Source organism: Amblyomma maculatum, chromosome 1, assembly GCF_055883805.1.
Source record: "Amblyomma maculatum isolate TAMU_Amacu chromosome 1, ASM5588380v1, whole genome shotgun sequence".
Taxonomy (NCBI): domain Eukaryota; kingdom Metazoa; phylum Arthropoda; class Arachnida; order Ixodida; family Ixodidae; genus Amblyomma; species Amblyomma maculatum.
Window position 1 is genome coordinate 456385529 of NC_139344.1, and position 15394 is coordinate 456400922.

The 15394-nt window shown below is 48.9% G+C and overlaps 1 protein-coding gene across 3 annotated transcripts in view; it reads right to left on the reverse strand.

Annotated features, from left to right (window-relative positions):
• The window catches only part of LOC146209723 (cytochrome P450 3A6-like), a 73798-nt gene that overhangs the window by 16971 nt on the left and 41433 nt on the right, over positions 1 to 15394 (reverse strand). For all 3 annotated transcript variants that reach the window (XM_084587446.1, XM_084587445.1, XM_084587444.1), the window contains one exon: positions 7581 to 7689. In XM_084587446.1, the coding sequence (XP_084443572.1) occupies positions 7581 to 7689 (109 nt within the window). The remainder of the gene's footprint in view (positions 1 to 7580; positions 7690 to 15394) is intronic.

Genomic DNA, 15394 nt, shown 5'->3' on the forward strand with positions numbered 1-15394 from the left:
AATCAACAGTAACGAAAGGTTAGTTTCGGCTATTGCATCACCATTGTGAAGTGCATTGCATTTGACATTAACGAAGGTGCTGGTTCGGGGTGGCAGCATGACACTGTCCGCATAAACTCGAAGCACATTGAGTGGTCGCTGTGTACTGCTGAGGGCCACTGCTTTCTCAGTTGAAAACGAGACCCTAAAATCCCGGAGGTCAATAATTGCAATTGGAGGTCAATAATTGCAACGAAGAAAATCTACGCCCAGAATTAGGTCACGTGAGCAGCTTTTCAGAACGAGGCAGCTTACCACAAATGTCGACTCTTGAATTTAAAACCCTGGCCGTGCACATGCCTAGAGGAGTAACCAGATGACCACCCGCTGTGCGAACGTGTGTGCCAGCCCACGGAGTCAAAACCTTCTTGAGAATTGCGGCGAACTGGCTGCTCAAAATAGAATAATCAGCGCCAGTATCCAACAAAGCTCGAACATGGCGACCATCCAGTATTACTGGTATGTCCAACGACAGCTTCTCGCGAATATCAGGCTTCTGAGTGTTTGACTGCTCTGCGTCGGTGTACGCGGTATGCTTCACCTGCAATTCGTCGTTGTTGCAGGCGCGTTGTTGCGGTGTCCGTTCTACCGGCAATTCTTCGTCGTTGCGGGTGTGTTGTCACATCATCTGTTCCACCGGCAATTCGTCGTTGTTGCGGGTGCATTGTTGCGTCGTCTGTTTCACCGGCAATTCGTAGTTGTTGCGGGTGCATCGTTGCGTCGTCTGTTTCACCGGCAATTCGTCGTTGTTGCGGGTGCGTTGGTGCGTCGTCGGTTCTACCGGCAATTCGTCGTCGTTGCGGGTGCGCCGTGGTGGCGTCGAGGTAGCGTTATAATCGGCAACCGCGGACTTTTCCAATGTCGATTCGTAGAGTTTCCGTGTCCGCGTCGATGGGGGGTCTCCCGCGCAGCGATGTCCAGCGAACCTACCCCCGAAGGTCGCTGGTTTCAGTTTTCCCTCTGGGGGCTGGGCAATCGGCCCTGCGCTGCCCATGAGGACCTCGCAGCAGATGTCGAAGGGCGAGCCCTGGGCGATGGTGATCGAGATTGCCGCAGACGAGACGGAACACCACGGCGCTGGTCATTGAGGAAATCTTCAACGGCTCGGGGCCGTTCGCCGTAGCGAGGCCGCGGAGAATCGGCGGAAAAACCTTCGAGGCCCAGTCGACGGTAGGGACAGCGCCGATAGACATGTCCCGGTTCGCCGCAGTGAAAGCATAAAGGCCGTCGGTCGGGGGTACGCCACTCGTCTGCTTTCCGTCTAGACTGTCGGGAATCCGTTACGTACTGGATCACGAGGGCCGGTGTTGTTGGTGCAGCTACGTTAGCAGGAATGAGGGTCGGCGACTGGGGTGGCGAGTATTGTAGCACCTCGGCGTATGTGGGACGCTGGCACTCAGGTGGCGTAAGAGGAGGCGCAGGGTGAGGTTCACCGCTTGGAAACGGAGGCCGGAGCGCTTGCTGCACTTCGTCGCGGACAACACTCGCAATGGAGGTAGAAGCTGGTTGAGGTGCGCCATACAGCAGTCTGAGTTCGTCGCGCACAATCGAACGTACGAGCTCACGTAGCGCCGATGCGTCCATGCCATGCGATGGTAACTCGGCAGAGACGGAGGTGGCGTGGACGGTACGATTCTGTGCCGAAGCTCGCTGCTGAAGCACTTTTTCTATCGTGGATGTTTCCGTAAGGAATTCTGCGACAGTTTTCGGTGGGCTGCGCACCAGGCCAGCAAAAAGCTGCTCTTTAACGTCAAGCATGAGGTAGCGCAGCTTTTTGTCCTCGGACATTGTAGGCTCTGCCCGCTTGAAGAGGCGTGTCATGTCTTCGATATATGCCGCGACGGTTTCGTTAGGCATTTGAACCCGAGATTGGAGAGCGCGTTCGGCCCGTTCGCGGCGATCTGAGCTACCGTAAGCAGCCGCAAGATGACGCTTGAACTCACTCCAGGAAGACAGCTGGTCTTCATGGTTCTCGAACCATGTCCGAGCGCCATCAAGGCTGAAGTAGACGTTGCGAAGCCGGGCGGCGTCATCCCAGAGGTTGAAGGTAGCTACCCTTTCGTAGTGCTGCAACCAGTCGTCGACGTCTTCATAGGTGTCCCCGTGAAAGGTCTTTGGGACGCGGGGGTTCTGAAACGTCACGTAAGTAGGGACCGCTCCAGGCATTGAGACGACGTCGTGGCTGCCGGTAGTCATAGCCGATGGGGAAATCTCAGGTGGTAGGCCTCGTTGCCTGCGGCTGGTGCGGTGAACAGGCGTTTCCTCGAATATATGACCAGCACTCCTGCTTAGCGGAGGGGTACGGGACATCAGACCTGACCTCCACCAGATTTGTCACGATATTGGCGACTAGGGCTAGGTTATCAGAGCCGGTGCAGGTGGAATTACAAGGTCCAAGCTTTAGGTATGTCCTTCTAGTCCAGAGCCGATTCACTTCGTCCTTTTTTTTTCTCCGAACGCCACTTCAACGTCTGTCGCTCCGAGCGCCCCCTGGCAATATTGCTTGCGTCGGCATCGGCGGCGTTGTCCCTGAAACAAACTCCGCAGCTGGGGTCGACTCACTATCGGCGGCAGCAGCATCAGTCAGTCGCTGCTACCTCTTCCCTCCTCCCTTTATCGCGTTGTCCGCTTGCTGCGCGCGCTTCTGCCCCCATCGTTTGCCGCTGGGTGTACACGCCGCCCCCCTCCCCCCTCTTCCTGCGAGTCTCCGGTTGTCAAAGCGCCGGCTCGAACTTAATTCCTTTCTTCGCTCCTCCTCCAATGCAACCCCTGTGCGGTGGCAATCAGAGAGCCAGATCGGTGGCGGCGGATCTGTATATGTGCACCACCCGAGCCGAAACTGCCGCTGCCGTTCGCCACTGCGAAATTATCTGCCAGTTCTTTCTGAGCCATGAGCGAGACGACCGGTGGAAGTCCTCCGTATGCTGCTGCTGCTGCTAAATGAGCTGCCAGAGCAGAGGCCCAGCGCCGTCGCCGCCAGAATCCAGAGCAGTAAGCGAGGCTGAAGCAGAAGCTCATCGCCGCCGTCGAGAAGACCCTGCCGTTCGCCCCGCCGAAGCGGAGTTCTCATCGCCACCGTCGAGAGGAACCAGGTGTAAGCGAGGCTGAAGCAGAAGCTCATCGCCGCCGCCGAGAAGGGATTCTTTGTTAAAGGAATACGTGTGAAAAATAAAAAAAAATTCTGTGATAGCGCATACATGTGTTGCTCGATTTCTTTGCCTCAATCTATCGAAAAGGTGAAACAGCTTATTTGCTGCGCTCAAATTTCGCATTAGGAAATAGCGTAATCGTCGGTAATTTTTTTTTTCTGAATAAAAATGTAGTTGCGAGTGAACGCTCGTTTTTGTGCTTCCTGTTTCTTTGTCCTTCGTGCTATTGCGCTGATTTCCACCCAAATGAAAAAATAAAGAACGTCGAAAATTGTCCCGGTGTGCAGTGATACATGCTCGAAGTTCGGATGGCCACGCAGCATTGTCAATCTTTTTTTCGCTGCTGAAGCCTGTCTTTACAATTGGCACTGTTCTATGTAATCAGGTTATTTAGTTTTATTATCACGGGGTTTGTCTATCTGTTGTGGTATTGGAGATTTTGGCCAAGTGCTACACCAGGGTGGCTTAAAATGTCCTGTTGAAGGGGTGCGTTAAAGGTGGTGGTCACCGGCTACATGCTGATCGCACCACACACCTGAGTTTAAGGACCGGGTTAATTAGAGGGATTTGGGAAAGGCTTAGCTACGCCTTGCTGTCAGTTTTGTCAGGCTAATGATGATGACGATTTGTTGGTCAATATAAAAGAACCTGCAGTTAGTAGACTTGATAGCATATGCTAGCTGTTTTCGGAGAAATTACGCACAGCAGGAATGGCTTTAGTGATCCGGACGATTTTACTGAAAAGCGGAATGCACACAGTGTCACGTGACTGTCATCAGCACTGTGCAGATAATAACCTGAGGGTAAAGATGAGCAAAAAACTGCAGTTACTAGGCTGGACGGAATATTCTGGCAATTTTGGGAGGAATTGTGCACATCAAGAAAGGCTGAAATGATGTGGACAATGTTACAGCCAAGCAGAATACGCATAGTGTCACGTGGTAGAAATAGGTGGTAGAACAGTAAGAGAGGATATCAGTAAACTATCTAAGGAGACGAAAGATTTGATTAAGAAACGCCAGAGTATGGGTAGGCCAGAGTATGAAAGCCTTCAATCCAACAGGACAGAGCTGATTCAAATCTAATCAATAAGCTTAAAGTGGCCGACATAAGGAACTATAACATGGGGAAAATTGAGTATGCTCAAAAGAACAGGAACAACCTTAAAGTAGTGAAGAGAAAATTGGGAATGGGCAAAAATGAGATGTGTAAGATGAGGGACAAGGTGGGCAATGTCATCACGAATATGGACAAGATAGTCAAAGTAGCCAAGGAGTTTCTGTACTGATATGTATAGCATATTAACTAGGCAGGACCATGATATTGACAGTAGTGAAGAGCAGTCAGACGTTCTGCCAGTGACGAAGGAGGAGGCTCAGAGAGCTTTAGAAACTATGAAAAAAGGGAAATCAGCTGGGGAGGATCAGGTAAGTGTAGATTTGTTGAAAGACGGGGGGATATCGTGCTAGGAAAACTGGCCACCCTGTATGCGTAATCCTTCGTGTCATTGAGGGTACCGGAATCATGGAAGAACGCTAACACTCTCCTAATTTATAAGGGGACGCTAAGTACTTGAAAAATTAGATACCAGTCAGCTTACTGTCTCTTACGTATAAGGTATATATATATACTAAGGTAATCGCTAACAGAATTAGTACAATGTTAGACTTCAACCAAGCAAAATATCAAGCAGGTTTTCGGAAAGGTTACTCTATCGATTATATCCATACCATCAACCAAGTGATAGAAAAAGTCTCAGAATATAACCAGCCCTTATACATAGCATTCATTGATTACGAAAAAGCCTTTGACTCAGTAGAAACGTCGGCGGTCATGCAGGCATTGCTGAATCAGGATGTAGACGAGCCGTTTGGGAAAGTACTGGAAGATATCTATAGAGGCTGCACAGTGACCAGATGCATAAAGAAAGTAACAAAGTTCTCATAAATAAAAGCTCTAGGCAAGGAGGCATGATCTCCCCAATACTATTCACAGCTTGCTTAGGGGAAATACTCAGAGTTGGAATGGGGAGCAGTTAGGGATAAGGTTAGATGGAGAATAGCGCTGTTATCTGCGATTCGCTGACAATGCTGCTTTGCTAAGCAACTTAGGGAGTGAACAGCCAAAAACGATGGATGACATAGACAGAAAAATGCAGAAAGATAGGCTTAAAAATCACTATACAGAAAACTAAGGTAGCATTCAATGGCGTCGGAAAGAAACAACAGCTTACAATAGGTATAGCGAATGACTGCAAGTGGTAGGCGAATATGCCTGCTTAGGACAGGTAGTAACCGCAGATCCTGACTAAGAAAGGGAAATAACTAGAAGAATAATGTTGGAATGGAGCGCATGCGGCAGATACTCACAGAATATGGCTTGTAGCTTACCGGTATTGCTCAAGAGGAAAGTAGACAACAGTTGCATCTTAGCTGTACTCAGCTATGTGGCTGAAACGTGGAGGCGAACGAAAAGGGTTCTACGTATGTTCAGGACAGCGCAGAGGGCTATGGAACGAAAAATGGTAGGTTTTGTGTTAAGAGATAGGATAGGAAGAGTGGGTCAGAGAAAGGATTTGAGTTAATGTTATTCCAGTGGAAATCGAGAAGAAGAAATGGGCATGGGCATGGCATGTAGTGCGAAGAGAGGATAACCGATGGTCGCTTAGGGTAACAAACTGGATTCCAAGGGAAGGAAAGCGTAGCAGGGGGAGGCAGAAAGTTAGGTAGGCGGATGAGGTTAATTTCTCAGGGGTCAAATAGATGCAGCTAGCACAAGACCGTGTTAATTGGAGGAATATGGAAGAGACCTGTGCGCTGCAGTGGATATAGTGCATCTGATGGTGATGATGATTATAGTTGAGGAGTAGAGTACAGCATGAAAGGAGCAATCCGGACGGTTTTACAGTCATGCAGAAAATACATACAATGTCGCGTTGCTGCTAATGTATCAGCGCCATTGAGTAAGCTGATTGGCGTTGTCGTGATTTTAGCTTGGAAGCTGCATATTTGTGCTTGCTGTGGTCGTCGTGCGTGGAGTAATTTCCCAGTGCTTGTTGAATCGGTTTCCGTAATTGCAATATATTGGTCAAGTGCGTTACCTTACAGCTTGCTTGATATGAAACTAGTGCTTTGAAAGCTTGGAGTTGGCGAAAAGCAGATGGGGTGTCTGTATCTTTGTTTTTCGTAATTGCGCACAAAAGTTATAGTTGGCACAAAATAATTTGGAAGGTTCTGTTTTTGGAAGTTAATCCTTGGAGTACCCAGATGATGACCCATGTGTACCATCTTTGCGTATGCGCTAAATTGAGTGACAATTTTCACGTAAATAAACTATGTCCACAATGATTAGCAAATGGCTGCGGAGGGGACGGAATATATGATGGTTTGAATATGCACAAACGTATGTGGACAGCAGCTTTTTCAGAATCTATTCGTTCGGGAATTGTTTGTATATAGAGCACATTTGAAGGGAGCGCAGAAAACTTTTTGTTCATAAAACCCCGTATGATGCACTGTAAAAACCACCCTGAAAACAGATCATTACTTCGTCTTTGTTTAGCTAATGCTACTTAATGGGTAGGCCATAAATATGAGCTTTTTCGTATTAAATCATTATCCTTAAAAACGCTATTGGGTCAAAGAATGCAGGTTATCGTGTTCTCTTCGGGAGTAGATAGCGTTTCACATTTGTGCTATCATGGACCATGACTTGTATATTATCGTAAACATTACCTATAATGATTAGATCGAAGACGGCAACTCGGCAGTTAGCGAAGGAAGTACACACAGAAATACAGGCCCCAATCATGAGCGCGATTTCAATCGCCAAGAAACAATTCGGTGAAATACGCCTGCAGAAATACCGGCTATTCATGCGTGCTGCTCAGCGGGCTAGTTACGTACTATGTTGTGGCTTCGACCGAAGCAGGTGAGGAATGAATTCTGAAGACTACCGTTTTAACTTTGAGACGTCTTTTGGGTGAGCTCAGAGTAACAAAAAATAAGGAAAAATTAGGGACGATGAATCCAGCGCATCCTTTCCTACCACCTCTTTCCTTGTGTTCTAGATTTTTGCAGCATAGAGTACGTACTCTACTGCTCAATTGGCACTATTTTTAGCTTTACTGTCACTAGGACAACTATAGGTCACCAGCAGCTGCCCCTAAATTGTTTCATTATAGCAGGCATTTTGATACATTAGTTCTTTTGATATAATAGGTATTTAATTATAGTCAGTGTCACACTATATAGCCGGCGTTTCGTTATAGCCCGTGTTTAATTATCGCACATAAGTTTCACAACAGAAAGCCTGTGCAACCGCCTTCGACGCCAGACAGTTTTCGCCTTCATAGCACACGCAACAATAAAGCATTATAATAAAATTACGCACGTCAGGTCCGAGAACCGAGAGCAGCTCCTCCCTCATCCTCTCTTGCACTTCTGGATAATGCGTGAGCATGTGCGTCACCAGGGCCATCGTGTTGCTCATCGTCTCGAACCTACGGGGCCAGGACAGCAATCGGCACAGACAGGTGAGAGAATGAAATAAGTAACGCTAATTAATTAAAGTTTTCTCGTTTGAAACAGGTGCTTTGTTTGTGCCTCAAGAAGTGAATGTTTTGGTATTGATGTTAAAAATATAAATTGTGTGCTTATTTTGGCACCTTTGCGGGTCACCGCATAAGAGAGCAAAAAGTGTTCTATTTCAAATGGGGCACAACGAGTGTGAATTAAATCAAATAGATAACACAGACCTAAGAAGTTACATTCGGAAGCAGTCACTGGAGTAGAATGCCACGCAATCTTGTCGAGAAAACTTTAGGAGTGCGAACAACACGTAAGAAAAATCGCCTTATTTATGAAGGCCAAATTCCTTATCCAATGTAGTTTTGGGCTTCAATTGCTTGCTGATCGTCAACGAACCGGCCTGTCGTATTAGTGGCTCCAATGTACGCCGAACGTTTTAGTACAGTCGAGAGCGATTTGGGGAAGGTTATCGCTCTCCTTCCGGTGAAACGGACCAATAAATTGCTCGCATCGTCGCACGCTACAAACATGACGGTGCAAGATAGAGAAATCATTTGGCTAGCTCAGTCCAGTCATTCGCTTTTCGACTCTCATGAAATGAACCATAATGGAGAAGTTTAATCTGAGTAGGTTGGCAAAGCAGTGATCGCCTTCAAATCGCGTTCCAGTGTACCTATATTTGTTTGAAAGTTCGTTACAACTGACAAAAATCTCGCTACCTTCTAAATATAAAGAAATATGATTAGAGAAACATTAAGCTCAATGTCCGCCTTTAAAAGGACGGAGACACAATATTTGTGGTTCGAGTGTTCTTGGTTGCAAATATTTATGGTAAATCCAGGAAGTATTGCTGCGAAACCTACAAAACTGCATGTTTTTTTAACAGCCGCGGGCATGCGGCCTTATCATTGTGATTCTGGCACGGGTATCAATTCTGTATCCCGTGTTTGTTCATGCTCGTTGTCGAGATACGACGCGTTATTATTTCCTTTGCCGCGAAAGATGCGCTGAGGTCTGTCTCGAAGATTCCGATCACTTGCGTATGTTTCCACAATTGTCCAGGGTGTACTAGCAGCAGTTTGCGACGTTATCTGGATTGTTCTGAGCTGCCTTTAAATTGAGCGTTGGCGAGCATGACGGGCATTCTTTGTTCGACGATCGACGAGCACGTTCGTTGCTATCGCCGCCGCCGAGTTGCTTAGTTCTTTTGCGGGCGCATCAGCCCAATAAAAAGATAATTTTAGTATCACCAAGCCTGTGTCTTCTTGCGGTGTCAACGGCCTTGTCATCACTACGTGACATCTGATGGAGGTGCTGCCTTTGATAATTAAAGCGAAGAACCCAGACGTGTTCCTGTTACGCTGGAGAAACAGCCAACAGGCAACGAACCAGTTGCCGGCTTCAAGGGCTCTAACCTGAACACGGTTTGCTGCCGGACCCCATTCGATCTCGGATGGCATCGACAATGACAATGGCCTAGCCAACAACACCAGTCGTTTTCTTTCAACCCCGTGAGCCCCCCTGCTTCCATGGACGACCGGACGAAGATGCAGAAGACTGGATGGACCTTTTCGACCATATGGTAGAATTCAACGGCTGGAACGATGCCGCGAAACTCAGGCAAGTCTACTTTGTTCTTCAAGGGCATGCCCAAGTTTGGTTCGAAAATCATGAGGCAGCTATGAAGGATTGGGAGATTTTCAAGGAAGCGTTTTTGACGGCCTTTTCAATCATCGTTCGAAATTAAAGAGCGCAGGCCCTCCTTCTGTCAAGACTTGAACTTCCTGACAAGCCTGTCCTGGCATACGTTGAGATGAAGCGCCTCTTTCGTCGCGCCGACCCTAACATGACCGAAAGTGAGAGAGTCAAATTTTTAATGCGAGGCGTTAAAAAAATCGTTTTTTGCAAGTCTCTTCCGAAATCCGCTGAAAACCGTGGCAAAGTTAGGAACGGAAGCGTCTACCATCAAAAAGACGTCGGACACCCGGATGCGCCAATACGAGTGACCACTTCAGCCAGACTACTCAAGCAACTACCCAAGCGCATCTACAAGCGAAGATAACCTTCGCGACTTCATCCGGGAGATCGTGCGAGAGGAGCTGCGCCGATTAATGCCATCATCGCAACAACCTCACGTGGCGACACTCGCGGACGTCGTCCGTGAAGAAGTCCAGCAGGCGGTTGGCGTTCCTAAAGCGACGACTCCGACAGCTGCAGTGCATGAATCAGCCGCGATGAACTATGCAGCTGCATTATATCGTCCTGCACCCCGACGCGACCTCCTAAGCCCTCGTCGCTACCATCCTGCCCCCGAAAGCCGCCCCTTAGCCCCCGCCCACCAAGCCTACCAACGACCCCCAAGACCCAGGAAGTGCGATGCCTGGAGGACAGCAAACAACCGGCCATTATGGTTCCACTGCGGTGAGGCCGGCCACATTCTGCGCCACTGTACCGACGAATCGGCGTCCGCGGATTTGCAGTCGACGCTCCACGATCATGCCCAGGTGAACGACCGCAAGAAATCGACAGCTATCTGCGTAGCGGTGAGATTGCACCACCAAGCCGTCGGTTCAGGTCTCCGTCGCCATACAGGGCCCGCTTTGTGTCGCCAGGCCGTAACTACGATGAAAGTGGGCGCGCAAGGTCTCCAAGCCCGCGCAGGGGAAACTAAATAGAGCAACCATTGGAGGTGAGGTTGCTCAACGAAGAAAAGACGAACATCCTCCGCCAACGACGACCACTAACGGCGACTCAGCCATTTCACCGCCGCTCCACACGACGACATCAATGACAACACGACCAGAGTGCAAGCCGACAACGCCGCCCAGCGAAGTAATAACGGTATGCCCCGGCCATGACCTGAAGAAACGAAGGAGCCGAGATCGAACCCCAAGGTCCACGTACAATGCGAGGACGCGAACAAGTGACCTTGAAGTTGATGTCGACGGTGGCAGAGTCTCTGCCCTAGTAGACACCGGAGCTGACTATTCAGTTATCAGTGGACCGTTAGCCTCCCATCTCAGGAAAGTTACAACCGCTTGGGACGGCCCGTTGATTCGCCCCGCAGGTGGCAACCCGATTACTCCATCGGGACGATGTACTGCAAGAATAACCGTAAATGGGCGTACTTACCCCACCAGCTTTGAGATCTTGCACCAGTGCTGCCGCGACGTGATTTTAGGCGTGGACTTCCTAAATGATGGTAGGGCTATCATCGACCTGCGATCCAAGCTCATCAAGTTCTCTGCTGACAAAGCCATTCCTGATACGACGACTTCGACGCAACACATCGCTCTAAAAGTCCTCGATGGAGAATTGGCCGTGCCACCCCGATCAAGCATCGCAGTCTGCGTAGGTAGCGCAAACATCGAAACCGCTCAAGGCATCTTCGAATGAAATATCCAATTGCTTTTAGAACGAGGTGTCGGCATCGCTAGAGGCATCGCGAAATTCCGGAGCGGTCAAGCTCAGGTGCTGGTAACAAACTTCACCGAAGAATACCGGCATCTCAACAAGGGCATGACGATCGCTTTTCTCGACGAATTAGTGGACCTCAAAGATGTATTCACCCTGCACGACCAACCACTGGAAGACGCACCGGACCAATTCCGTCAGCTTACATTTGACATCAACCCTGCATTGACCCACAGCAGGAAAGACCAGATTCTCAGTCTGCTTCAAAGCTACGGGGAGTGCTTCTCGTCATCATCGAAGGTACGACAAACACCACTGGCCAAGCACCACATTATAACAGACGAACACGCCCGGCCTCTGCGCCAAAGCCCTTATCGTATATCGCCGCGAGAACGCCAGGCCGTACGCGATCAAGTTGAGAAAATGCTGCGTGATGAGGTAATCCAGCCATGGAACAGCCTCTGGGCGGCACCAGTCGTTTTGGTGAAGAAAGACGGCAGACTTCGCTTCTGCGTTGGTTACCGCCGCTTGAATAGCATAACGAAGAAGGATGTCTACCCGCTTCCCCGCATCGACGACACTTTCGACCGGCTCTGCAATGCAAGGTACTTCTAATCGATGGACCCGAAGAGCTCATGTTGGCAAATTGAGGTCGACGAAAGAGATCGCGAGAAGACCGCATTCACCACACCAGACGGTCTTTTTGAGTTCAAGGTGATTCCATTTGGCCTCTGCTCCGCCACAGCCTGATTTCAACGAGTAATGGACACAGTCCTGGCAGGCTTGGAGTGGCAAATTTGTTTGGTATATTTGGACGACGTTGTTGTCTTCTCGTCAAACTTTGAAGACCACCTAAAACGACTCCACACAGTGCTGGAAGCCATCAAGTCATCGGGACTAATGCTAAAAGCGGAGAAGTGTCACTTCGCCTACGAGGAACTGCGGTCCCTAGGCCACATCGTTAGTAAGGATGGTATTCGCCCAGACCCGGTGAAAACAGCTGCAATCGCACAATTCCCAGCGCCTGTCGACAAGAAAGCTGTGCGCCGATTCCTTGGGCTTTGCGCTTATTATCGACGATTTGTCAGAAACGTTTCGCGCGTCGCCAAACCGTCGACGCAGCTTACAAAGGCTGACGTACCTTTTAAATGGGAAGCGCCGCAAGCAGAAGCCTTTGACGAACTCAAGCGCCGCCTGCAGTGCCCTCCTGTACTTGGCCAATTTGATAAAAACGCCGAGACCGAAATTCACACCGACGTGAGCAGTGTGGGCATAGGAGCCGTTCTCGCGCAGAAGAGTGCCGGACAGAAGAAAGTAATCGCCTACGCTAGCAGGTCCCTCACAAAAGCCGAAGTCAAAATTAAGCAATACATCACATCATTTAGAAATACATATCTGAACAGAAATACCGGCTACAGTCTGCGTGTTACCTCTCATGTTTCCACTTGCGTCCGGAAAACTGCGCACCCAACATACAGATACCCAAATTAGTATAGTATGCAATGCCTATCCTTCAATAATTGATGTTGCTATAAACAGTAAATCTATTTTTCAATTTAAAAAGAAAATGAAGTTGCTTTTTTCGCCTTCTTAGAAATGCACCAAATCTATGTGACTTGTAGTGCTTGTCGTATATTATTTTGTTTACATTTTGTGTCGCGAATTGTAGCGTTACTGACGTACTTACCTTGTTTACGATGCCATGGTTCTTATGTAGTTTCTTAAAATGCCAAATATAATCTATGAGATTTTTTTTTGTCATTGGTTATGTTTTGTTTTTCTCGGTGAAGCTTACCTTGACCTTGTCCATCCTTCTGCCATTGATGTGTGACCCGGGGTGAGGCCTCGTCAGGAAGAATGCCATCAGCTTCTTCCTTTTGCCCCTTCCCGAGGGCATGTTCTGTGTACATGTTTCATGTCCGAATAAACTTATTATTATTATTATCATTAATTACTCGACGACCGAGATGGAGTGTCTCGCGATCATCTGGGCTACTTGTAAGTTTCGTCTATACCTATGCGGCCGACCATTCAAGATGGTAAGCGACCATCGCGCGCTCTGCTGGCTGGCCAATTTGAAAGATCCCCCCGGCCGCCTTGCCAGATGGAGCCTACGACTTCAGAATTCGGCTTGACTGTAGTCTATAAGTCGGGCTGGAAGCATTCCGACGCAGACTGCTTATCACGCGGTCCCGTCGACGCTCCCCCGAAGGACGATGACGACGACGCCTTTTTGGGAACCAGTAAGCGCCAGCAGTTTCGCAGAACAACAGCGATCAGACGCTGAGCTGAAAGCGCTAGCCGATTACTTAGAAGGAAAGACCGCTTCCCCTCCTGGTGTGTTCAGGCGACATTTATCTTAGTTCGCGTTAAGCAATGGCCTCCTCGTGAAGAACTTTACACCCAACTGGACTGCGCAACTTCTTGTGGTGCCTAAAAACCTCCGGCAGGAAATTCTCCAGGCGTTGCATGATGAGCCCATAGCAGGCCATCTCGGATTTGCACGCACGTTGCATCGAATCCAGGAGAAGTACTACTGGCCGCGACTGCCTGTCGAAGTTGCCCACTACGTGAAGACATGTCGCGAGTGCCAACGCCGCAAGACGCCGCCTATCAGACCAACAGGACTACTAAACCCGATTCCACCCCCAGACCTGTCCTTTCAACAAATTGGGATGGATCTCCTCGGCCCCTTTCCAGCTTTGTCTATGGGTAAAAAGTGGATCATCGTGGCCACTGACTACCTTACCCGTTACGCCGAAGCAATAGCACTACCAAATGGTACCGCCGCACAAGAAGCCAAATTTTTTGTCGGACAAATTATTTTGCGACACTGCGCCCCAGAAGTGCTCATCACGTACAGGGGAACGGCGTTTACAGCAGACTTGACGCGTCAGTCATGCAAGCCGTCCACGAATAATAGCGTACCATCCCCAGACCAATGGCCCTACGGAGCGCATGAAAAAAACGATCGCGGACATGATCGCCATGTACGTCGACGCTCAACACAAGACCTGGGACGCCATCTTGCCGTACGTGATCTTCGCGTATAACACGGCAGTCCAGGAGACGACCAGAGCGACCCTGTTCAAGCTTGTGTACGGCAGGGAGCCCACGACGACGCTCGACGCAATGCTGCCGCACGTAACCAATGAGGACAACCTTGACTTTGCCGTCTACCTGCAGCGTGCAGAGGAAGCCCGACGACTCGCACGTCTGGTATTAAAGACCAACAGCACACCGACAGCCGACGTTACAACTTACGACGACGCCACGCAGAGTACAACCCAGGAGACCAAGTGTGGGTTTGGACACCAATTCGCCGTCGCGGACTAAGTGAAAAGTTGTTGCGTCGATATTTTGGGCCGTACAAAATCATTCGCCACGTCGGACCACTTGACTATGAAGTCATCCCCGACGGAACGTCAGCATCACAACGGCGACGCGCACGCCCAGAAATTGTGTATGTTGTACGACTGAAGCCGTATTACGCGCGTTAAAGAATCTGTGGTGTTTAAACTTTGCATTGTTTATGTTTAAGTTGTTTTGTTTTGAAACATCGTGGCGATGTTTTTTAAGGGGGGAGTAATGCCGCGAAACCTTCGAAACTGTTTTTTTTTTAACAGCCGCCGGCATGCGGCCTTATTACTGTGATTCTGGCACGCGTGTCAATTCTGTATCCCGTGTTTATTCATGCTCGTTGTCGCGATACGACGCGTTATCATTTTCTTTGTCGCGAAAGATGCCCCGACATCTGTGTCGAAGATTCCGATCACTTTCGTATGTTTCCACGCTGTTCCAGGGTATACTAGTAGCAGTTTGCGACTTTCTCTAGATTGTTCTGAGCTGCCTTTAAATTAAGCGTTGACGAGCGTAACGGGCATTCTTTGTTCGACGATCGACGAGCACGTTTGTTGCTATCGCCGCCGCCGAGTTGCTTAGTTCTTTGGCGGGCGCAAGTCAGTCCAATAAAAAGGTTATTTCAGTACCATCAAACCTGTGTCTTCTTGTGGTGTCATCGGCCTTGTCACCACTACATGACAGTATGAAACACGCTTGAAGATTCACATATACCTATGTGAATTATTTATTATCATAATGTGTATGAGAATAATTTTCGGTTTCTTTACACGGAATGGCTACCTACTGAGTATCTGTATTTTAGTTAACACTATTTTTGCGGTGTCGTCGCATTATATCTCCTTTTCAGAGCTGAGCGCCTGATTGATCTACATACGTAGGTAAACGCAATTATACATAATG